Genomic DNA, 26,918 nt, shown 5'->3' on the forward strand with positions numbered 1-26,918 from the left:
CCAAGATGAGAGCTATAGAAGTTGCCAGGTTACTGCTCAAAATTTCACACTTGATGCTTCCACTATCTAATTGCTATCTGGTCGGAGGAAGAATGGTAAACTGCATATCAATAATGCAAGGTTACATAATAATGGAGGATGCTAATACATGCCAATACTCGCAAATAGGCGTTTTGTCACTCACTAGCAAAGATTTTGACTACTCGCTCAACACTTTGTTGGAAAGCAGGACTTTGTAAACTTGATATCAGGAATCCCCTTCATTCACAAGATTCTCCTAACTTTGTTGCTAATGCCAATGTCATTGCGTCCCTGTGAAGATTCTGCCCATTTTTAGAAGGAAGTATTTTATGACAAAGATCTTAAAATTTTCAATACTGAAAGCTTTTTGAGAAAGAAAAGGAATGAATAACTCAAACTTCTGCTTGTTTGGTTTTTAGAATATAGTGTCAAAGATTCCTTCGCATATCAAATTAACACATTGGAATTAACAATTACTTAATTTAGTGGATAAATGCAGGACCAAAGTTTCAAACATTACTAACAAGGTTTGCATTTCTTGCATGCTCATTGTTGCTCAGTGTCTTCAGAATGCAGTTAAGATCAACTGCGTGGGACTGGAGGTCAGATAGGAAAAAAGTCAACAATATTAACTGTTGCTCTTCACAGATGTTGCCTGACTGCTAAGATTTTAAGTGGTTTTTCTTCTCATCCCGTCTAGGTTAGACTGGGGAGAGGCTATACCTATCTTTCCCTAAAGAGGACATTAGGGCAGCAATGGGAATTTTACATTTCAATAGCTTGAGGATCACTTTTGATACTACTAGCTTTTTCAAACTGCCACGAGATTCTAATTCTTTCACTAGATTATTAGCCTCGCTCAGAGGATTATTAATTTAGTAGTATTATTACAATGCTATAATTTTGCAATAATCCCATTTGTTAAATACGAAGACTGGTGTTTTCTTATTGAATTATCTCTCATGAAACCAATTGCAGTCTAGATATCATGCCTCAACTATCAATCTTCAAAAGCATCAGCGTTAGAGTAAAACTTTTTTCTTTATGAAAAAATAGCTTCAAGCTAAAATTAAAGGTATAGAGCTCACTGGGGTTTGAAACAAAAAAAAGTCTCATTTTCAAATGGTAGAGTTACAAAAGAGTTCGCTCTACCAATGAGCAAAACCAAGACACAAGGATTATTATATTTTCCATTGTAGTGAGTTTAAATCAACCTCAGTTAAGACTTCAATAACTAAAGAGCCAAAATTAACTCAACCAAAATAAAAGAAAAAGGTAATGCATCCCAAGATTATGATAGACAACTTGATAAAGCTTTGAGTTTCCTCCAAATTCTTCCTTGGTATGTTTAGTTTCTCTTTCTATTCCCTGTCAACTCCAATGGGTGTGTCATCAAATAATGATAAGCGTCCCTTCTGCACTATATGATTAGGACAAAACTGATATGAGGAACAATTTTTGTTGGGTATTGTAAGAGGAACTATGACTTCATGATGTTGTGTAGAACATAGTATGATATGTAAAACAGAAGAGTCACTTTAGTTTTAATTTGAGGCAAATGTGCTCTTCAACAAATACTCAAGCCACAAAAAATACAGAATTTTCTTGGCCGATACAGAGTAAACATAGATGCATGCAGATCTTTCGTCCTGCCCTTCCAAACTTTAAATTTATCAGTTCATATTCATGACACCACCACCAAATACAGATCAGTTTTGTCCTCATTAAAATATACACTAGTTTATATTTTGTACTACGCATCAACAGAGCAATGCAACATTGAGCACAGAATCAATTTCATCATAAATAATAGGTCAAAGTTTCAAAAAAGTTGCACTATCCTCATGTTTAATACTTGAAATTTACTGAAAATTACTTAACTACTCCTCATAAAACCAAAAAAAAAGCTGGTTTTCAGTCAGAACCATAACCTACTCCTTTTCTGAACAGTTTTAAGCAATCACCATTAATCATCAGCCCTTCATTAAACATACTTCAGGCAACCCATGTAGAATTTAATGCCAGCCTTAAAATTCAAGCGAGGATAGAGAAAGTGGGAGGGAGGAAGGGATAGGGAAAGAAAAGGGGATTTGGAATGAGAGAGCAAAACTCTGTTGGGTATACAAATTGAGATTCAGGCAACAACAAGTACCGAACTCGATTACAATTGCACATGCCAATTGTGGGTACCAAATGTCATCACGTCTGACAATTCGGATTGGTTCCAAAAAAGAGAAAATGCAGGAAAATCTCAGCAAGTCTGGCAGCATCTGTAAGGAGAGAAAAGAGCTGACGTTGAGTTTAACTGACCCTTTGTCAAAGCCGGTCGGAGAGCAGAGCAGTACTTCTTCAGGGTAGGCATCTCAGTTCTAGGAGGACATCGGAAACACACTGAATGTCCCCAAAGCATCCCTGAAACACTTAATTCTGATTGGTTCCTAAGTAGCTAAACAGCTCTGTGAGAATAATAGTGAAAAGCCTGGAAGGGAGATGGTGCATCACTATCACTCCCTCAGTAAAACAGAAAAGCCAGTTGTTTTCTCTTGTACTCCCTGGCATGAGGTAATCGTGTTCATTTAATAAGACTGTCAGAAAGGCTTCCCTCTGCACTCCAGAACTTGTGATTCTGTGCTTCTGTTGCTTAAAAAAAAAAGGGCAGGCAAGAATAACTAATGAAAGCAGGATCTCAATTCTATTATTCAATCTCTCTCTCACTCCACTTTTACATTAAGCCAGGACGCAAATTTATTTTGTTCCAAATAAGTTCCAGGCTTTAAGCACAAACAGGTTATCACCCTAATTATGCTTCACGTGACTGGTAAGGTCACAGCTGAACTGTTTGTCTATAACACAACCTTTTCACCTCAAGTAGTTCTTTGTAACAATGACAGTTCTGATAATAGAGAAATTCAGATCTTTAGGAAATAAAGCTGTTCAAAATTAAGTGCACAATTGAATATCCATTAAAATAGCATTGACTACATTTCTCCCTGATAGTGGCTCCTGAACCTTTAGTCTAGAAACTGTACGTTGATTTGCAAGGCAATTTCATTTTTTCAGTTGTCCTGTTCACAGCTAGGTGTCTTCTTTGTTGAAAAGTTTTTCCTTTTTGCAGTTCTCCATTTTCCATCCCTCACCCCTCCTCTCCAGACTTTGTAGTATCACCTTTCTCCATGACTGCACCCATCAGCAATGTGAGAGAATCAGCCTGTGATTGGAAAAGGTTCTTCATTGTTTTATTTCATTCTATTTAAAGAAGGTAACTTTTCTTTGATGGATTGCTCTCATGAGAGAGTTTCCCCATGAAATCTAAAGACTTTTGAGGGCATCTGGGTTTACCAGCTTTGTGTATTTTGTAATACCTGTTTGATACAGTGCTCAAGTCACACATTTAAAGAAGAATCTCCACAAAACAGACTTGCACATGAGGATGAATCTGTACGTGAAGTGCAGCACTGCTATTCTGATCACTGTTTCCATATAGTGATGAAGGTAATCTCTTTATACTATGAATTCTGATGTACTTCAATTTGACCTCTTTTTAAAATTACATGAATCCTAATCTTAACCAATAAACTGCTGATGCAAAAATGTTGCAAAGATCTTCTGCAATCAAACATCTGTATTTTTTCCAATCGATGGCAGCATTAAAACATGACTAGACTGGCAATCTTTCAAACATATACTCACATCTGCAACATAACAGCTTAATTTTTTTTAAATTCACTCGAGGGATGTGGGCATTATTGCCTGGCCAGCATTTATGATAGAAGCCCTAAAATGCAGAAAGAGGCTTCCGTCCATCAAATCTGCACTGACCCTCTAAAGGGCATCCTATCCTATTCCCATAACCCCCCATAGAGTTTTTATCCATGGCTAACCCATCTAAACTCCATATCCCTAGACACAGAGGCAACTTTTATTACAGCTATTACTGTCCATCCTAGTTGCCTTTCAGAAGGTTGTGGTGAGCTGCCTTCTTGAACTGCTGCAGTTCACAAATCGCACTATTCACATGATGTTTATGATCTATGAACAACTGAAAACAAGTTATATTAGTAGTCTACTTCTTTCACCATTATGTACCAAATCAAGCCAGAAAATTTCTACTCCACGCTAAAAGGATTACACAATTCTTCCATTCAGTACACGGGATACTATTTTGTATAATTCGTTCTACTTATTCAACAGCTCACATCAATACTTCATCTATTTTATTATGCTTTCCATTGCATTCCAGAATAACCAAGATAGAGTTTCAGCTTAGCATGGTTTTGGACACGAAGCTGCATGTTCTATTCGCTCTTTCCAGGATGAAGACTATACAATCTGATTTTCTTCATCTCTTCCCAATTCAATTTCTATTATTTTTGTAGAAAGAGGCAACAGAGAAGTTCTTTATAATAGTGAAAATTGATTAATCAGAGGTTACCAGCACCACCAGCAATAAACAATTAAAACAAAGTTCATAAAGTCACAATTATAATTTTCTTTCCTGACTCAGAATTGCCAATTTGACTGATACAACTTCCCAAGTCCGTAATCTACATTGAACTGAAAAATTTATTTGGCCTTTGGTCCTTTTTTTTTTGGTCGGGTGGGTTTTCAATGCTAGTTAAAACTTGAAGGTTAATACATAAAACACTTTCTGTGCAACAAAAATTTTAAAATCTAAACATTAAAATCTAAATATTGCACCAATTAAATCAACATCTTACTGACTGATGTTAATTTCAGAATGTAATTTCATATGGTAATCACTTGGTCATAAATCATAATCTCAGAACAATTCAGGTTACTAGTATTTTCTACATGAAAACAGAAACCCACAACAGACAGACAGAGGGAAGGAGACATTTATTTTTATCAATTTATCATTTACATCAGTTGTGGAACTGAAGGCAAAATAGAATCCAATACAACTCTAGTGACAGGAATCAGGTTTAAATAGAGTCAAAATTAGAGTGGTGCTGGAAAAGCACAGACCTGCTGTACTTTTCCAGCACCACTCTAATCTTGACACTGATCTCCAGCATCTGCAGTCCTCACTTTCACCTACCACATTTAAATAGCCTACATTGATGGAAATATTTCTTATCTTCAAGAGCTGTCAAAGATCGAAGTTACATGAGTTTATGTAATAATACCAGCATGGGATTATCCATTATGTAGCATCCTTGGTCTAATACGCAAGTTGGCTGCTGTAGAAAATGGAAATTTGAAGTGCTGAGGCAGTTGGAATGTTGAGGGAAACGAAGCATGAATCTAATCCAAGAATGGCCATTAGGCAAGCTACTCCATTTCTCAGTATACCTCCCACAAATAACCAAATTGGTGAACACTGTAAACAATATTATAAGTAAACAGCTGTACACTTGAGGAATGAGAGGGGTCATCTTAAAATAAGTGGCACTAAAATAGCAGCAGAAGACAAGTTTTAATTGCATATAAACCACAATATCTGTAGGGGAGTGTAGTAGTTGGGCGGCATGGTGGTCCAGTGGTTAGCACTGCTGCCTCACAGTACAAGGGTCCCAGGTCCAATTCCAGCCTCGAGTGACTGTCTGCGTGGGTTTTCTCTGGGTGCTCCGGTTTCCTCCCACAGTCCAAAGATGTGCAGGTTTGGTGAACTGGCCATACTAAATTGCCCATATAGTGTTAGGTGCATTGGTCAGAGGGAAGTGGGTTACTCTGAGGGCCGGTGGTGGACTTGTTGGCCCGAAGGGCCTGTTTCCACAATGTAGGGAATCCAATCTAATCCTAACCCTACCAAAACTCTGGGTGTACTCAGTTCATTAACTAAATATTAGAAGACAAATAATATTCTAAATTTATTCAATGAAGATCAGGAATCCAGGAAGGTTTGGGCAAGACAGACAAATATTAGAGACTTTTATGAGAGGAAGTGATTGAAGTTCACTTCTCAAGAGGAAAGACAACACATTCTAAGATTAAACAGACAGATCATATCTGACAAACTAAATTAGTATAGGGTACATGTCCAAACAAGAGCTATGCTTTAAATTTGAATGGAATTTACTGAAGTCACTTTTTCTAAGTCATGAAGCCAAGTTTATTTTCCAAATGGTGCCAAAAAGAAGAAAGTGAACTAGTTTATCATAAAGCCTCTTAAATAAAAAAGGGTAAATTGCAAAAGCTATGCCAATGAGAAAGAAATACAGGTGGAGGTGGGGGAAAGAAGAATGAGAGAGACAGACAGGACAGGCAAAGATGGGGAGATGGAGAACGCAGGACCATGAGACAGGAGAGAATATGAAAGCATACCAAGACAGAAAGTGAGGACACATGTCTGAAATTTCAGAGTTATGAAACAAAATTACAATTCCAAAAAAATACAATGGAAGATCCAGGTTTTTCACACTGCACAGTTTGTAATACCAGCTAAATAGTTCCTTGTTGCAAAATGACATTCCCACATAACATTGTCAGTGCCTTAAAAAGTAATAAAAATCTCTAGCAACATGCGTGACAGAACTATACCAGCAAATATCAGGTCAGATAAACAAAAAATGATCAAACAGGCAAGGCTTTATTGAGCATAAAATAAATTAAGAGTGAACATGTTTAGGGAGCTAATTCTAGAGTTTGCGTCTAGACAGAGGAGGATATGGTTGACAACAGTATAGTGACATAAAAATTAGGGCATAAACAAGAGGCTAGAATTGGAGGACACAGATGAAGGAAGTCAAAACTACGGGAAGATGAAACCATGAAACAGTCCAAGTACGAAGAAATGTAAATGTAAATTATTGCTGGACAATGGGTTGGTGCAGTTGATAGGAAATGGGACATGGTGAAAGTTTTGTGATGAAAAACAGAATTTCAGATCAATGCAAGTTAAAAGGTTGGATGTTGGGGAGCAGACAAAGAAAGCACTAGAGTTCAAATCTGATGGCAACAAGGTGGGTTTCAGAGGAAAAAAAACAAAGTTAGTTTAAAAAAAAGGAAGAATGATATTTAAAATTCTTGTTTCAGTAGAAAATCAACTAAACAGAACAAATTTGACAAAAGTTCTGCAATTTATTTGGATTGTCACTAAGTTCTGATTTTTTGCTGCACACAACAACATAGCTTTTCATCTGTTTTCCATTGGGTTAACAGGAAAGTTGTAGCATAACTGTAGATCCGTAAATTAAAAAGCTGAAGATTTTTCTGATTGCATTTAAAATCTTTTCACTGAATTGGTATCATATTCATTAAAAAAAAAAGGAGCTGCTAGAAAATTAGAGAGATTACAAACTGAAATAAACAAAACTTGTTAATGAACAGTCAGTAAAGGTTTTCCTTTAACAATGCAAATATTAGACAATCAGGATTTTTAAAATAAAATTTTCCCCTCGGCATAAGAAATTAATCATGCAGACTGTTTCATGCAGAGAGTGGCATGTGTATGGAATGAGATGCTAGAGAAAGTGGAGAGGCGGATACAATTACAACATTTAAAGGCTTCTGGATGGATATATTAATTGGAAGGATTGAGAGGTATATGGGCTAAATGCTGGCAAATGGAACTAGGTCAGATTGGATGCCTAGTCAGCACTGACAAGTTGGATTCAAGGATCTGTTTCCGTGCTATACAATTCTATAAATCACTCAAGGGTGCAGATGCAAAACAGCCACATGACACCACTGTTTTCCTCATCCACAGGGAATTCACACATGGGTGCCCATGAATTGACTTGGCAAATCCTACAGGACAAACATAATTCACACATGTTACATCGTCACTGCAAGATCTTTGCTTCTCATTGTGAACTTGAGATAAAACCTCTCCAACTAGTCCCACCATGAACAAAAAAAGTGTTTATTCTATTTTTGAAGCAACTCAAACTCCCTAGCAACACCAAAAAGGCACCTTTAATGCTTCATAAATAATAACACTGCTGGATTATTTCAACTAGCACAATTTCAAAATCCCATCCATGATTATAGATTACCATCAAATTATATATTTAGCAAACCAGTTTGAGCAACATATTTTTCCCATTTTAACATTTTCCTGCAATTGTGAAGAACTTAGCTTCAGCTGAAAAAGCTAAGTACATCTTTAGTCAATTAAATCTTCAGAATGCATACAATTGTACAATTGCAAAATTTAATGAGAAACTATGAAACAACTGTCCAGTTCCAGCAGTACCATGAAGCACTGCATGGTCAATTTGACAAATGGATGGTCCCATGATATAACTGCATCAAGCTTTCTTCAAAGTTGCTTTCAACTTAAAGACCTTTAATTAGGCTACAGTACTTACACATCTTTCCACAACTTCTAACAGACACTTGCATAGTTATCAAATGTGCAACTCTCCTAGTATACCTAATACAGAACACTGCACATTACAAATTATTGTTGAATAACTAAACTGTAACCAGAGAGAAAAAAAAAAATCAGGTATCAGTCAGGCTTTTGTGATATAAAAAAGTAGTCAAAGTACAATTCTACACAGAGTAAATAACTGCCGCAAAAAACATCTTCAGGCCAAATCTAGGAAACTGCAGAAATGATCCACAGAACTAAGTATGGTTAGTGGAGATTCTGAACTACTTAATGTTTTACTACCAGAATGGTATAAATAGAAAAATAACTTATAACAACATGCTTGATTAATGTGGTACATCTTTTTCACAACACATTCCTGAACAAATCTCAAATTGCTTCCACCATTACAGTTCACACAGATCTCACAGTGTCTTACATGACGCCAGTAGGAAAAACTGAAATATACTGCATAGAGGTTGATCCAAAGTTAAAAATTAACATATTGCAATTCGTTTTCTCATATTAAAAACATCTCCACTACTGAAAGGCGACACACAACATATGACATCCAAACCTTCAAACCAATATCAACTTAATAATACTATCTCTGATTGTACTGATGACAAGTGAGACTTTATGCACACACAAACGCGACAAAACAAGCATACTGGTCCATTAGAGTACAATTGCACATCAATAATAAATAGACATGATCATGACAGGTCAGCAGCTTCAAAAGATTCTACCTACAACATGGTAGTTAAGTGTTTTTTACTGCACTCCCAGGAGTTCATTTTGTTTCAATTAAAAAAAAGCCCACGAACAAATAATGTATTAATTGTTCAATTTATTTAATGTAGTAATATGGGGTAAATAGCCTTCTCAGCAAGCGCCTTAAGTGTTTAGATGGTTAAGCGAGGAACTGATCCCAAAGCACTGTAAACTCAGTTGGAAAGTGAGAGTCCCAGGCGACAGCAGTAGATTTCAAAGGAGTTGGAAAGCAGAACAGAAGCTCATTAGAGAAAGCTATAGCGTATTAAAAAGGCAGCAGACACAAGCCAGGGGTGAGTGGAGACCAAATGCACAGCAGAAATGAGATCACAGAAAAACATACTGTGAGGCATAAAGATGGTTTTATTAGAGTTAGTAGAAGTGCAGATGCCAACTCAGGGCAGACTGGAATTAAGATGGCAGGCAGGATAAAAAGAATAAATTGCAAAATAATAAAAAAAAAGAGATGAAGCAAGGAGATTCATAAAATGTACCGGAGGAAAAAAAATTCAAAATACAAAACATGGGGGATCTCTCAAGAGCACAGAGTCAAAACAGCTATTACAAAAAGCAGCTTAGAGCTGTAAGCAGGGATGCTTTATTAGTTATGCTTCACATACAATGGTATCAGAGCCAATTCAAGTAGAAAATTGCAACAATATACCTTTGAGGAACTTTTCCAAGAGAAACTAAACTACTTTTCCATCCCCAAATTAGAATGTATTTTCATATCAACAGGAGCAAGAGGAATGTCTGCCTTTAGCGTGTCCCATCATATCAAATCTACAATTGAAATCTGAACTTTTTCTTGTTTAGTGACTGCAATTACAAAAAGGATCCACCAAGATATGCACCCTCAAAATGCACTAAATCACTAGAAAATTTTCATACCTGTAAATATTTGGATTTGTCCATTTTGGAAATAAACAATTACTGAAAGTAGTCACCATAAAAACATTAACCATTCCCAGATACAATTAATCAGGTAAGCTACCTACCAGAAAGAACAACAGATAATCAGAAGACAATTACTACTCAAATGAAAAAAAATCAATCTAATACAGACTTGAGCTCTTGGGTTACCCATGCAGCATTTCAGTATCAGTTTCCAATCTTATTAGCATGTATATAGGTATCACACAAATTACCATTTCACTCAGTTATAAACAACCTGCATTCACTAAATTCCTATACATCAACCCAAGGTAGCAGAATTTTAAAAAGGAGGACAAAAACAAAAACTCATTATAACTTGTACACCTACAAAGCAACTACACTGAGACTACATTTCTTCGCCAACCACCAAATAAAATCTTTTACAGAGGAACCTAGATTATCTAAATACCAATTATCTGAAAATCGGATTAACCAAAGAAGATCTCGAGGTCCCGATGGAAACATCAAAGACGTGTTTCCAACAGTGATCGCATCTTTTGTTTATAGTGATTAAACAGGCACAGTCTCCAAATGACCGACTGCTTGCCTTCTCTCTCCCCACACTTTTCCTGGAGTTCTACATTGGGGTGGACCTAAACCCCCGTTTTCCACATAATGTCTCCAACATTGTCCTGTACAGGGCAAACGTGGAACCAGTCAAAACGTTGCAGTAAAAAGTTGTGTGTGGGGCTGTGGCAAAGGCAACTGCAACAGTCTTGTTGTTGGTGTCCAGTCCAGCTACCCTGGAGAGGGGGTGGATGTGTATCGGGTTGCGGGGGTTGGGCAGACGGAGTGTTAGATGGGGTTGGGGGCAGTGTTAAATAGGATTGGGGGCGGAGTTGAGGGAGAAGGTAGTGTTACACAGGGTTGGGGCGAGGAAGTGGTGTTGGAGGTGGGGGCAGTGTTGTACGGGGTTGGGGGAGGTGTCAGATGGCATCGGGCTGGGGTGGGGGCTGCGGCGGTGTTGGGGGCAGGGCCTTGTATGCAGTGTGCTGCTGCTGTCTCCTGAACAAGGAGCAGACTTGGAAAAACTCCGAGCCCCAGAAGAAAAGCATTTAATCGATTAACCAAGTAATCAATCATCCGAATGAAATAGTGCCTGCCCACGTTCGGATAAAGGAGGTTCCCCTGTAGTTGGTTTATTCAGAAACCTTTCAACAATGCCCCCATCAGTCACTTTCCACTAAAAAAAAGTCAGTTGCAGGCACTCCTCAGGTCGAGAATGGGTTCCATTCTACAATCCATTCGCAAGTCAATTTGTATGCAAGTCGGAACAATGCGGGATAATGTAAAACAGCAGCTCATAAGTACAAGAGGCATTTGTATGTTGGGTCTTTAAAAATTACATACCCTGTATGGGATTAAGTCCAAGCATTTATAATTTGGACATTTGTTAATTGGGGACCCCTTGTACTTGAATATTTCCTGGTTCTTACTGCCAATTGTAGAGCTAACGATTCGGGGTAGCGCAATCAACAGCATTATGGCTATAAGCAAGAGATTCAGAAGGTTCAGCAATTAAAAACAAATTCTACTCACCAACAAGACCAGGGTTTATGAAAGATGATGATGATATGCCATCATGTGATGACAGCTCTCTATTGGATACATGATCACCATAGTGGGAACCTTCACCATAGCCCTGTAAATAAGAACAAAACCAGCTTAGCTACATAATTGATTTAGATTGAGGGCACTAAATCCAAGAGTTGAACATTCGTGCCCATGTCCTCTTTGTTAGGCTTCCTTATCCACACTTAGGCTTTAAAATTTTTGCTCAATACATTGCTGGGAGTGCAAGTTGACAGTAAGTGTAACAGGGCTTCTGGGACCCAAGTGAATAATGGCACCGACAGTGAATCGCATTAAACAAAGATTTAACAATTCACAGGGCTTCTTTTCTTTGATCTGTGGTGCTAAGCATTTTGTGCATTGATAAAGTCAAGTGCTGCTCTGTCACCATTATTTTGTTGGCAAAATCTGGCTCAGAACTTCAAAAAAAAGCTTTGTGGGCTTTCCACAGTCTGCCTAGACGGGAAAAAATAGATTACCTTAATTTGTAACTAAGTGTCAGCAAGAACAAATATCCCAAAGACTAGCAGAAAAGACCATATGTATAGAGCAGATTCCCAAATTATAGATCGGGCTCCCACAATGAATATTATGATCCAAAATCCCAAAGGCAGCAACGGAGCTGAAACTGAGTTTTGACAGCACTGGTATGGATCATTCAAAATATTACTATAAAACTATTGATCAAAATTAGATTAGATTAGATTAGATTAGATTAGATTAGATTAGATTAGATTAGATTCCTTACAGTGTGGAAACAGACCCTTCGGCCCAACAAGTCCACATCAACCCTCCGAAGAGTAACCTGCCCACCAGATCCATTTCCCTCTGGCTAATGCACCTCACACTATGGGCAATTTAACATGGCCAATTCACCTGACCTGCACATCTTTGGATTGTGGGAGGAAACCCACGCAGACAGGGGGAGAACGTGAAAACTCCACAGACTCACCCGAGGCTGGAATTGAACCTGGGACCCTGGTGCTGTGAGGCAGCAGTGCTAACCACTGAGCCACCGTGCCTTAGGAAGGGTTATCAGCGTCGACTTCCAAATTCCGATATATTTTAAGCAATGCACAAGATGCAAACTAAACATGTACAAATTGAGCTACCTCAGATTTGATAAACATGCCTACAGGGTGTTCTGGTGTAACGTGGCAGCTGCGTTCCTCCGCAACTTGCGCTATAGAAAATCTATCCATAGAAAGATCGCATTATCCAAATGCTGTCCCTAATTCACCAATTGTGTTATATTCAATTCGCATTGACAACATGTGCATTATACCAGAATGACCTGTAGTTGATGAACCCTGCTTTTACTTAACATTGCAGGAGAACAGGAAGTGTTAATTTTTCCCACTGATACTGATCATTCTATGCGTTTCATTGAAGTGACATTTAATACAGGAGCTTGGAGAGTGAGTGCCAGCAAACCATGCAACCATTGGCTGGCAGAGATACTGGAGAAAGTGAGGACTGCAGTTGCTGGAGATCAGAGTGGAAAGGTGTAGTGCTGGAAAAGCACAGCAGGCCAGGCTGCATCCAAAGAGCAGGTGAAGTGCCCGCGCGTCTGTGCATGCGCAAGTCTCTGTCTGCGTCTATGCCCATGCGCGTCTGCCTATGCGTCGGGCTGGGAGTGGAGGTGAGGTAGCTGGGAAGGTGATAGGTAGATGCAGATGGGGGTGATGGTAATAGGTCAGAGGGGAGGGTGGAGTGGATAGGTAGGAAGAGTGATGGACAGGTAGGACAGTGCCAAGTTGGAATACACAGTCCTGGCAGCAACTAATACTAACATATAGGAGTAGTGATCACAAACTGGATAGAGCCTTGGTTTTAAGGCTGTAAAACCAAAACAAAAATGCTGCTACACCAACAAAGAAGTCAGAATTGATTTCCCAATGAAGGGAACTGGGGGGGGGGGGGGGACAAAATGTTAGAAACGACTACATTTCTTGCTAATTTGAGCCAGTCAGCAATCAATGTGCATATACACTACAATCGCTAGGCAATAATAAATAACCAGCATAACACAAAGTTAATATTACCAGAGCTGACACCAGAAAAATTACACCAACAGTCTGCACTAAATGGATTGTTATTCTGTAGTCTAAGCTCAATATGGCTCAAAGATGTCATCTGTTTCGCATTTGAAAAAGACAACAGAAATGGAAAATGAAATGGGAAATCAGATATTGAATCAGAACTAACAGAAGCTGAAGAAAGGAAAATAATTCATTCTTACCCTGGGCTGTTCATATGTTGATGGACTACTACTCTGTGTGCTTGTTGCCCATGGACCAGGACCTGTTCTCTCATCCAAACCTACGAGTTAAAACAAAAATCAGTTAAGCATGACTCTTAAATGAAACTAAAATATTGAAGGAAAGCCATGTACAGAAGCTCTGATTTTAAAAATCTCTCTTTCATGGAATGTTGGCACCACTAATTGGGCCAACATCTTTTTGCCTGTTCCTAGATATACTTAAGAGAAAGTGGTGGCACTTTTTGCTGCAGTCCATTTGAGTTAGGTAGACCCACAACACCATTGCAGACTTCAGGACTTCAACCCAGTGAGAGTAAAGAAGTGACATATTCCCAAGTTTGATGGAGTGTGACTTGGAGGAGAACTTGCAAGTATTGATGTACCCATATATTTGTCACCTTTGTCCTTGTAGATGGTAATAGATTTGGAAGAAGCTGGCTAAGGAGCATTGGTGAATTTCTGCAGTGCATCTTCTAGAAAGCACACCTTGCTTCTTTTGAACACTGGTGGATGAAATGAGTGGCACAACATCACAATCAATCAAATAGATTGCTTTGAAGTGTCAAGCTTTTTTAGTGTTTTCGGAGCTGCACTCAGCCAGGCAAGTACAGAGTATTCCATCACACTCCTAACTTATGCTAGTTGATGGGGAACAAGCTTTGAGGAGTAAAGTGGTGAATTGATTGCTGCAGGACTCCAACTGTCTGGCTTATACTTAGTCACAGTATTTATATTGCTAGTTTAGTTTCTGGTCAATGGAAGCTGAGTGGCTCTAGCAGAACTTAAAACTGAGCATCAGTGAGCAGGTTATTGCCAAGCAAGTGTGGCTCCATAGCACTATTGGGAACATCTTCCATCACTTTACTGATGGGGATTGGAGCTCTTGGGACAGTGATACTATCTGAGCTAGGAGACTTCGGTTTGAGTCCCACTTGTCCAGATGCAAGTTCTGATTAGAAGGTATTCAGACGGATAGAGCAACAATTGGCAAGGGCTTATTTGTCCTATTTATGGACAGGGCATACCTGGGCAATTTTTTTACATAGTCAGGTTGATGGCAGCCTTGTAGCTGTACCAGAATAGTGGCAAGTCCTGGAACACAAGTACTGCAAGAATGTTGCAGTTATCCAATGCCTTCAAACATTTCTTCATATCATAAATGGGTCAGACAACAGTTAATTTTTTTTAAAACTCAGAAGTTAGTCCAAGCATACTCCTTTTGCACATAATACCATATTTCCCCACACAGACCTAATAAAAAAACTATCCTAAACCCAATACTAATTATATAGATCTAATACTGCAGAACATGACAGTTCCCAAATTTGCTTAGATATTGTAAACTCCTGCTAAAGAAAGGCAAATGGAATGTGTAGTATCCAAGTCAGGAGACAGAATGGTCTGTGAAGTGTGAACTACACACTGAAAATAATTCTTACGCCAAAAGGATAAGAAAAATAAATTTGAAAACTACCATGTGTGACCCTCACAAACCAAGTTAAAATTTATTTAAGTCAAGCTGCCAACAGGTTAAATGGAGATCAAGCACATGCTTGTAAGGGGTGTGGGGTATGCAAGGGTGTGGCAGGGAAAAAAGGAGAAAGATGGAGGCCGTCATAACAACCATATGCACAATGAGTCACCAAACAGTAAAAATAACTGAGCCTGAGTGGTAGTTTTTTCCAGCGGTCAGTAACTATGAAATTCTGATTCGTTTAAGGTAGGAGTTTGATGGTTTATAAAAAGCAAATGATAAATTACTTCAGGAAAATTCAAAGCAATTTAAAATTTAACCATTATAGGGAATGTCCATCAGTACATAACACACACATCATTTTACTTTCAATCTTACAATAAACATGAAATCATTCAAATATTTGAATGGCCTCTTGTTAAGCAAGTATTTTCTCCCATCCTTCCAGAGATTTAGAATTCCACAAAATTCAGCAATCCTTAGAACCCCAGCAATGAGAGCTACCTGAGAGATGAGATGAGAAAAAGCATTGCGCAGGAGTCAAATAACCCACTGCCATCTTCAAGGGCTTTATTTGAGTTTCTAAAGAAAATTCTTCACCAACCCCCACCATACACTATTCAAATAGTTCTTAAAGATAAATGATGTCTAATGTGACTAAAATAAAAAGGTAAACATTTGTCTATCTCCTGCTTTACCATTCCATGGTCTTTGATGTGGCTCACATCATTCTTTTCCAACACATCTCCAGAATCAACCAGCTAGCTAGAACCTGCTCTCAATTCTATTTTCATCTACTTAGTTGTAAGTATATAATCACTTGTAATGGCTTCTCTTCCTGATCCTACACCAATACTTTTGGTGCTCTTTAAGGATTTACTCTTGCCTCCCTATTTAAAGATTCACATACTGCCCTTTGGTGACAGTGTGAATATTCACCTACATGCTAATGACAGAAAGCCCAGCTTACTGCCAGCTCAATTCCAACTCCTATTGCTAACTTACAATGCTACATTCTTGACATCCAGAATTATAGGCAGAATTGTCTTCAATTAAATATTGGAAGGATAATGGTACCTCATGAAGTAACAAAGTCTTACAATCTTTTCCAATATGTGCACGTTTCTAATGCATCGCTGAGTTTAATTACTCCACTACTGCTCAAATTGCCTATGCCCCAAGCCAGAGATTCCATACATTCCTCTGTCTCTACATACTCTAAAAAGGAGGAAGTGGTGACTGCAGATGCTGGAGATCAGAGTCGAAGAGTGTGGCGCTGGAAAAGCGCAGCCGGTCAGGCAGCATCTGAGCAGGAGAATCGACGTTTTGAGCATAAGCACTTCATCAGGAAGAGTTTGTGCTCGAAACGTCTACTCTCCTGCTCCTCCGATTCTGTCTGACTGGCTATGCTTTTCCAAGGCCACAGTCTTCCTTCATCCTCTTTAAAAGGTCTGTTTAAAATCTCTTTGACGAAGGTCTTCTGATCTAATGTCGTGTCATTTTTCAGTTTAGCGTTCCTGAAATATGAGATATTTCATGATGTTAAAAAGTTGTTGTTGCTATAGCTAGAGCAAGAGCAGGTAGAAAAGATGCCTTCCTAGTAGTCACTTTTATGAATATTGGTCATTTATCCAGAGAGCCACCAGACAAAGATCAATGTGGCACCAGTGATACCAGAAGAAACATTAACTAACTCGCTCATGTTGTACTGTATATAGCATCAACATTCAATTTCCTGGCTGCCTAATTAGTAATTAAACACTACCACCACGGTCACTAAGTAGACACGAAATTTCTTGTTTAAGCACAATGCATGTTGAGCTTTCTGCCCATTTTGAAATAGGCAGCAATACAATTTTACCATTCCTGGTCTACTCAACATTGCATAATCATGCAGTGGAGGAGCAGTCAAAGGTTAAATATTTCTAGGGTTCATCTCATAGGAACTGCAGGTGGCAGCCAGTTAGAGGCTGGAAGGATGGCTTAGCTTGTGCTTGAGTGAGGAGTCTCCAGGAAAACCCATCTGCAAAAAACAGTGAGTTAAAAATTTCAGGGCTCAATAAGTAAAGTTACCCTTCCACAGCCAAGAATTATTTTGGTCTGAATCAGGAAGACCTGAAAATCAATTTAAAGGGACACATTAAAATGTACCTTGTAGCTGTCATTTAAAACACATGTTGTCTAAAATGACAATGTTTAGTCAATACCACTTAGTCCTTTACTATAATAAAGAGTCTAGGATATGAAATCCTCCGCCATCATTTCAGCTTTTAAAAGAAAATTTGAACTTAGAGTTAAAAATGTTATTGCAGAAAATAATCAAAGAAAGCTAATTAAATGCTGGCCTTTCTATCTAGAGGACTGGAGTTCAGTCAGTCTGCAGGCATTATGTTGCAGTTAAACAAAACCCTGGTTAGAACACATGTGGAGTACTGAGTGTAGATCTGGACACCACACTTTAGAAAGGATATATTGATCTTAGAAAAAGCAGAACCTATGTTTACAAGAATGATAAATGGACTTCATGTCTACGGGAGAGATTATGCAAATTAGGATAAAACAAAAAAAAAACCTTGTTGCTGCAGGTCTGGAACAAACAGAATTTGCTGGCAAAACTCAGGTCTGGCAGCAACTGTGGAGTTAAAAGTTTCAAGTTCTGATGAAGAATCACTGGACTTGAAACATTAAAGTTTGCTTTCTTCTCACAGATACTGCTGGACCTGCAGTTTTATTAGCAATTTGTTTTTGTTATACAAATTAGGCCTATTTTCTCCAGAATTTAGAAGGTTTAGGGGTGATCTGACCAGAATCTTCAAGAGATTAACAGGAAAAGACAGGGTAGATAAAGACAAACTGGTGGGTAATTCTAGAACGAGGGGGCATGGTCTGAGAATTAGGGCCAGACCATTCAAGAGAGATGTTAGGAAGCACTTCTATATACAAAAAAAAAAGAGACGACAATGTTTGGAACTCTTCCACAAATGGCAGTGAATGCTGGAACAGTTATTAATTTTAAATTTGTGATAGATACATATTTGTTAATCAAAGGTATTGAGGGACCTCAGCTAAAGGCAGATATATTGGGTTAGGCCACAGACGAACTATGCTCTCATTGAATGGTGGAATAAGCTCAAGGCATTGTTTGGTCTACTTCTGTTCCTATCTGTACAGAGAACATAACACAGCATCAAGAGCATGACTGACTGCTACACACTTGGAATAAAATTTGTATGTACAAGCCTTGCATATCGAGCTGCACATGTCCCATACAGCAAACTGGACAACTATGCATTCAGATATTCAAAAACTCCTACAGCTTTCAAATGGACAGACCTGTAATATGAATGGGTTAAAGCAAGTGATACCAGGATCTTCAAAACAAGATACTCCACAAGTAAGAACATTTCAGAAGTAGCCATGAGTAAATTAACAGGAGTATGCATGCAATGGGAAGTACACACCAAGATAATAAATATTAAAATTAAATTAGAAAACCTTGAAATGGTTTCCAGACCTGTGCCATTTAAAATTTTAATTCAATAAACATGCCTGCAAACACCAAGTTCCTGTACAGACCCGTGCTCCAAACAGCGAAGCACTGTCTGCATGTCTCAGTATAAGCTTCATCAAACAGCATACAGATTAAAGGGGAAGAATAATTTCTACACAAGAGCTGTGACACAATCAGCAAGATCCACCATATTATGGTTATATTGAATTTGCAGCATTAACTGAGGCTCAGGTCAGTCAATATTTTAAAGCTATAATGAAATCATAAATGAGGCAAAGACAGACAACCTAAACCTACGATCGCAAAGTGGTCAGTCATAGTAAATAGGAAATCCAATAAATGGCTGTCAATAATAAATTAAGTTTCATATTGCTAACAGCTATAGACAGAAAGACAATTAGTGAGAATTGTAGAATCATAGAATCCCTACAGTGCGGAAACAGGTCATTAGGCCCAACAAGTCCACACCAACCCTCCGAAGAGTAATCCACCCAGACCCATTCCCCTACTCTATTACTCTATATTTACCCTTAACTTATGCACCTAACCCACACATCCATCAACACGATGAGCACTTTAGCATGGCCAATTCACCTGACCTGCACACCTTTGGACTGTGGGAGGAAACCAGAGCACCCAGAGGATACCCACACAGACTTGGGGAGGATATGTAAAATCCACAGACAATTGCTAGAGGCTAGAATCAAGCTCAGGTTCCTGCCGCTGTGAGGCAGCAATGGTAACCACTGAGTGACCATGCCACCCACAAGGACACTAACAGTTTAAACAGATATTGATAGGGAAATGGTCATAGAGTTGGCAAATGGAGAATAATTTGGGAAAAAGTAGTTTTAAAAAAAAAACAACTTTTTTTCCCATTTTGCACTTTGACACATTCCTGGACCAACAAATTACTATCAGGTTCAATGTTTAGCAACTAGCGTCATTAACTATTTACACTCAAAAGCTAATACAGTAACCTGTTAGATTCTAGTTGCTTTGTGGTTCTGTTTAGTAAGTTATGGTATCTTTCTGACAAATACCTCATGTTGGGTTTCAGAAGAATAACTCAAGGTGAAGATATTTCCTAAATCAACCTATTCAGAGGTGTTACTACACACTTCTGGAGCAAGTAGGACCTGAACCCAGGCTTCCTGACTGAATCAAGTCAAAGTAGTGTTTAGAAAGTCCTGTTTCCAAACGTAGGACCCAAAAACTAGCACAGGAACATGCCTAAATATGAAAGAGCTCCAAACGGGAGGCTAATTCAAATGGTCATGTCACAGAACAGAAAGCTTTACACTGCACCTAATCTTGGCTATAACTAAGCTAAGTTACGTCCATAATCACATAGCTGTTCTTGTATTAATCTTTGCACGAAGGCCCTAGCCAGAGGTAAAATGACAGAGTGTGCTATATTTTTCTGAAAAATTGGTAACAAGGATGACTCCGTTCCACACAAGTCCTAGAAATGGTTGCTAGTTTCATTTCAACAGTAGAATTCTTCACTGCTAACTTATCTTTTAAGAATGTTCGACAGTGACAGTTTCTTAATAACAAAACACCAGGGACTTTAAAGTTTGCAAAAATAACTCTACCTAAAACAACACTGCAACTAGGCAGAGCGCACACACATCAAAATGGAGACAAGTCTAGAATGAGACATGAGTGGTGTCCCTGGCTGATGACAATTGTACAAATTACCCAAATGGCCGAACTACACTGGCACATGCATGAGCATTCAGATACACTTGGCTCCACATCAACAGGGGATAGTGGTGCAGTCTACAGATTAAAGGTTTCATTTAAAATCACTCGTTCAAAATCTTGACAGTAACATTAGATCTACAGTATTGTATTAACATGGATGCTCATCTTGAGCACTTACAAGTTCTATAGTCAAATTTGCCAATTCATTCTCAGCTGATATGTAAAAGTACACATTTAAATTCTAAAGGCAAAGCAACAATGGTCAGCAGTGACTTAAAAAAAAAATAAATCAATGCACGCATCACTAGCAAGGCCAGAATAACTCAAGGTGAAGATATTTCCTAAATCAACCTATTCAGAGTTTATGGTCCCTTCGCCACCTCCTGAGATATTGATACTGCAAAGACTGTGGGCCTTGACATTATTCCCACAATAGACTTGAAGACTTATGCTACAGTACTAGCCCCAAGCTGTTCCATTAGTTATGTCACTTGACATCTATCTAGTCAAGTGAAAAATTACCCACAAAAAGCAGGACAAATCCAACCTGGCCAATTATCACCCCCTCAGTTTATTCTACATCTGCATAGTGCTGAGCGGTTGTTGACCACACTATAAAATTGTACTTGCAAAGGAATGACCACCTGACACAGTGAACCAAAACTGTGCTCTTGACCTCATTGCAGCCTTGTTCTAAACATGAACAAGAGATCTAAGTTTGCTCGCTGCACTGGAAGGTTTGTTTTCAGATGTTTTGTCACTATACTAGGTAACATCATCAGCAAGCCTTTGGTGAAGCATTGGTGTTAGTGACCCGCTTTGTATTTGTTTAGGTGGTCTCATTTCCTGTTCTTTTTCTCAGAACAGGAACCTAAATCAACCTCAAGGAGGTAGCATGGAGCTGCATCTTGGACACTGCAGTCTCACGGGAACAAACACACATTAGAAAGGGAGTTCCAAAATTTTAAACCAAAGAATGAAGAGTGGTATACAGAGGAACCTTGATTATCCGAACATCAGATTATCCGAAGATGATCTCAAGGTCCCGATAGAAACTTTATATCAAGAACACGCTTCCAACAATGGTGTGCTGCTGCCTTATCATCTGAACAGGGAGCAGACTTAACAGAAAACTCCAAGCTCCAAAGGGAAGGCATTGAATCAATTAACCGAATAATCAATTATCAGAATGAAATAGTGCCTGCCCATCTCATTCAGATAATAGAGGTTCCTCTGTAGTTCCAAGCCAGGATTGGTGTGTGGCTTGGAGGGGAAGTTGAATGCTCCCATTGTCCTTCTAGGGAGGTCACAGATTTGGATAGTGCTGTCAAAGCTGCCTTGCTGAGCTACTGCACTGCATCTACTACATAGTGTATACAGCTTCTACTATGCATCGATTGAGTGCAGAGTGAATGTTGAAGGTGGAGGACGCAGTACCAGTCAGGCTGGTTGCTTTACCTTAGATAGCGTCAAGCTTTCAATATTGATGGAATTGTACTCCTTCAGTGGACAGTATTCAATCACGCTCCTGACTTGTGCATTGAAAAGTTTTCTATTTCCAATTTCAGGTTTGAAAGGGCTCCGTAATGCTATGTTTGGGTGAATGATGTGGTGATGGCAAAGGCCGTCAGTCACTCCCTTCAGGAATTCACGTCTCTTGCTCATCAGCAAGTTTTGAGAAGGTTTATACCTCAGGTTGAGGCATTGGATGCAAGTTTGCTTGTTGAGCTGGATGGTTTATTTTCAGACGTTTCATCACCACACTAGGTAACATCTTTAGTGAGCCTCCAGTGAAGCACTGATGTTAGTGACCTACTTTGTAGGTATGTGTATAGGTTTCCTTGGGTTAGTGATATCATTTGCTGTGATGTCAGTTTATGCTTTTTTTTTCTTCCCCTCAGAGGGTGGTAAATGGGGGTCTAAGTCGATGTGTTTGTTGATAGACTTCTGGTTAGAATGCCATGCTTTTAGACATTCTCATGCGTGTCTCTGTTTGGCTTGTCCTAGGATGGGTGTGTTGTCCCAGTCGAAGTGGTGTCCTTCCTCATCTGCATGTAAGCATACTAGTGAGAGAGTGGATCATGTCTCTTTTGTGGCTAGTTGATGTTCACGTATCCTGGTGGCTACTTTTCTGCCTGTTTGTCCAATGTTGTGTTTGTTACAGTTCTTGCAAGGTATTTTGTAAATGACATTAGTTTTGCTTGTTGTCTGTACAGGGTCTTTCAAGTTCATTAGCTGCTGTTTTAGTGTGTTGGTGGGTTTGTGGGCTACCATGATGCCAAGGGGTCTGAGTAGTCTGGCAGTCATTTCAGAGATGTCTTTGATATAGGGGAGAGTGGCTAGGGTTTCTGGACACATTTTGTCTGCTCTTTTGGATTTATTACTGAGAAATTGGTGGACTGTGCTCATTGGGTATCCATTCTTTTGAATACGCTGTAGGGGTGATTTTCTTCTGCTCTTCTTGGTTCCTGTGCTGCAATGAGTGGTGACTCGTTGAAATAAACAAGCTAATGCAGCTTTGTTTGTGGATGTTGGGATGATTGCTTCTGTAATTCAGTGTTTGGTCCATATGTGTGGTTTTCCTGTAGACGCTGGTTTGAAGTTCCCCATTGGCTGTTTGCTCTACTGTGACATCTAGGAATGTCACTTAGACTGGGACAACACATCCATCCTAGGACAAGCCAAACAGAGTCATGCATAAGAATTCCTAGAAGCTTGGCATTCCAACCAGAGGTCTATCAACAAACACACATGGACCCCATTTACCATGCTGAGAAAAAGAACAGGAAATGAGACCACCAACCCAAGGAAACCTAAACAAATACAAAGCGGGTCACTAACACCAATGCTTCACCAAAGGCTTGCTGATGATGTTACCTAGTATAGTGACAAAACATCTGAAAACAAACCTTCCAGTGCAGCGAGCAAACTTAGATCTCTTGTTCATGTTTAGAACAAGGCTGCAATGAGGTCAAGAGCACAGTTTTGGTTCACTCAGTGTCAGGTGGTCATTCCTTTGCAAGTACAATTTTATAGTGTGGTCAACAACCGCTCAGCACTATGCAGATGTAGAATAAACTGAGGGGGTGATAATTGGCCAGGTTGGATTTGTCCTGCTTTTTGTGGGTAATTTTTCACTTGACTAGATAGATGTCAAGTGACATAACTAATGGAACAGCTTGGGGCTAGTACTGTAGCATAAGTCTTCAAGTCTATTGTGGGAATAATGTCAAGGCCCACAGTCTTTGCAGTATCAATATCTCAGGAGGTGGCGAAGGGACCATAAAAAGGTACAGGAACAGAAATTAGGTCAAATTAGCCTATCAAGTCTGCTCTGCCACTCAATCATGGCTGATACGTTTCTCAACCCCATTCTCCCACTTTCACCCCATAACCTTAGATACTCTACTACCTATCTCAGTCTTAAACATACTCAATGACCTGGCCTCCACAGCCTTCTTGCCAATAAATTCCATAGATTCTCCACTGTCTACCTGAAGAAGTTGCTCCTTCTCTCTATTCTAATAGGTCTTCCCTTTACGCTAAGGCTATGCCCTCAGGTCCAAGCCTCTCCCACCAATGGAAACATCTTCCCAAAATCTACTGGGTCCAGGCCATTCAGTATTCTGTAAATTTGAATTAGATTCCCCTATCATCCTTCTAAACTCAATCAAGTTTAAACTCAGAGTCCTCAAACATTCCTCATATGTTAAGCTTTTCACTCCTGGGACCATTCTCGTGAACCTCCTCTGGATACATTTCAAGGCCAGTACATTCTTCCTGAAATACGGGGCCCAAAACTGCGCACAATACTCAAAATGTGGTCTAACCAGAGCCTTGTACAGCCTCAGAAGTACATCCCTGCTTTTATATTCAAGTCCTCTCAAAATAAATGCCATCATTGCATTTGCCTTCCTAACTACTGACTCAACCTGCAAGTTTACCTTGAGAGAATCCTGGACTAGAACTCCCAAGTTTCCTTGCCCTTCAGACTATTGAATTATTTTCCCCCCATTTAGAAAATAATCCATGCCTCTATTCTTCCTACCAAAGTAGGACCTCAGGCTTCTCCATGTTGTACTAGCTGCCACTTCGCCCACTCTCCTTACCTATCCAAATCCATCTGCAGCCGCCCCACCTCCTCAATGCTACCTATCCCTCTACCTATCTTTGTATTGTCTGCAAACAAAAAGCCAGAACGCTCTCAGTTCTTTCATCTAGATCATTAATGTAAAAAGTGAAACGTTGAGGTTCCAACACCCAGCCTTGTGGAACACTACTTGTTACTGGCTGCCACCCTGAGAAGGACCCTTTCATCCCCGCATTCTATGTTCTGTCAGACAGCAAGGCTTCTATCCACGCTAGAACCTTGCCTCGGACACCACGGGCCCTTATCTTGCTCAGTAGCCTCCTGTGCGGCACCTTGTCAAAGGCCTTCTTAAAGTCCAAATAGATCCACTTCGCACTTCTGACTGGAGATATAAAAATTTCAGCCTTGCTTGTCTTATGTATTGATGTCCTGGGATTCCCCATCAGCAAGGAATAATGGGGATCCTCAGCTTCCTGAGAGTTGTTTAATTATCCACTGTCATTCACAGGTGGCAGAATTATATAGTTTACATCTGATGCACTGGTTGTGGGATTTCGGAGCAATGCCCAATGCATGTTACTCCTACTGGTATTGTAGCTTCAACAGGTTGACTTTTTTTTGAAGGCATCACAAGTATTGGCTTAGGTCAAAAGGTACATGGCACTAACATGATTGCACTGTGGCAACAGAACTGTACATTAGTTATACTGTACTGAATTTCCAAGTCTAGGTGTTCAATGAGAACATTTTAATTGAACCAGGAGGAATAAAAAAAAAGTTCAAGCAAAGATAATGAAATGAGCTCATCAACTACTGCATCATGATCAATTGACACCAAATGGAGCAAGACTGCTGTATTGGATTAAGTTCCATCAACTACATACAGCTTTACAAGATTTCCATCTTGTAAGGGTGTAGGAGAAACATAGGGAAACAAACAGCTTAAGATGACTGACCAGTTAGCAAATAAAGTCAGAGGTAAGTGCTACATGTGATTTTTACAGTTGCCTTACCTAGTTTCACTGCACAACCACATTCATTTTTTTTCTAGTCCAAACGTGTAAGAATCGTACAGCCCTTTCAATTAAAAAAAAAACCTGTTCAACAACATTTCACTAGATCAGGTACATTTATCCATTACGATAAAAGAGGACATTCCAGATATAGTTACACAAACGTTTCAGTATATTTTAGATGAAAATTGTAAAGAGATACTGGAAGGGTCAAAGTCTTTTAAAAGGTACCACTTCCATTTTTAGGTTTTGCACAAGAGCTAAACAGACTGCATCATTCCTTTTAATCCAAATCTATAGCTGCTCCAGTAAGTAACCAGTGGCTGAAATTATGTTGTAATTGAAGACACCAACTTCCCATTGTTCTGTTCTACTGTGATATATTAGTACAAAACCAGCAGATAAATCAGTGCTTCAAATCAGCATAGTTACATAGAAACAATGGATTGTTTAGAAAGAACTAAAGCCTGGGAAACACTTCACAACTTAAAGATTGTTTTCCGCTGAGGAAATTCAATTGCACATTTACTGCCTTTCCAAAGCTTAGAACTACAACCTCAAGGAGGAAAATTCAGTTCCATAATCATATCCATATAATGACACATACTTTTTTCTAGGTCGAAACTGCATTTGAATTGTTGACAAAGCAGGGGTTTCATGATCAACCATTTTAGACCTTCAGTGAGCAGAGTTTCCTATCAAGTCCTTTTAGCTGAGTCTAAGATTATTTGCTGTCTAAAGCTGCACCTGCCTGGAGGTTAAAAAAATACTATGTTGGAATTACTCCCACAATTCCTGTCTGTCAGAATTGGCTCTTGCTTTCATTCCAATCATTTCCCCACCTGTCCTATCACAAGTAAAATCCCAAGAGGTTAAAATGTTCTAGAGCCAATTCCCAGCATTTCAGATTTGCTAAAGGCTGGTGTCAAACTGCCAAATGAGTTTCCTCATCACAGCAGGGAGAGCCTTTGGTATTTGAAGTACACATTACACATCTATTAAAAAAATATAAATTGCTGACAATTTATAGCAATTCCAGTATAACTGCAGTATTTGCTTTAATCAAATATTGAACTCATTGCTGGAGTACTTACCTTGAACACTGAACTCACCCCAGTAGCAATCTCAGTGTAAGCTAGCTTTTTTTCCCTTACACTGCCAATTTTAGTTATCTTTCAGTATTTTCCAAAATAGTGCAAAATTTGAAATGAAATCCCATCAAAAAGAAGCAAGAGGGAGTGATATGGCTGTGTCATTTGCTTTAAGTACCTATGCT

General features: G+C 39.1%; 1 protein-coding gene across 1 annotated transcript in view; it reads right to left on the reverse strand.

Annotated features, from left to right (window-relative positions):
- Positions 1-26,918, reverse strand: part of LOC122565047 (transcription factor 12-like) — a 148,845-nt gene that overhangs the window by 85,505 nt on the left and 36,422 nt on the right. The window contains exons 4-5 of the mRNA XM_043720678.1: positions 13,824-13,903; positions 11,549-11,651 (exon numbers count right to left, since the gene is read on the reverse strand). Coding sequence (XP_043576613.1) covers positions 11,549-11,651; positions 13,824-13,903 — 183 coding nt within the window. The remainder of the gene's footprint in view (positions 1-11,548; positions 11,652-13,823; positions 13,904-26,918) is intronic.

The sequence above is a fragment of the Chiloscyllium plagiosum genome, chromosome 31, assembly GCF_004010195.1.
Source record: "Chiloscyllium plagiosum isolate BGI_BamShark_2017 chromosome 31, ASM401019v2, whole genome shotgun sequence".
Classification (NCBI taxonomy): domain Eukaryota; kingdom Metazoa; phylum Chordata; class Chondrichthyes; order Orectolobiformes; family Hemiscylliidae; genus Chiloscyllium; species Chiloscyllium plagiosum.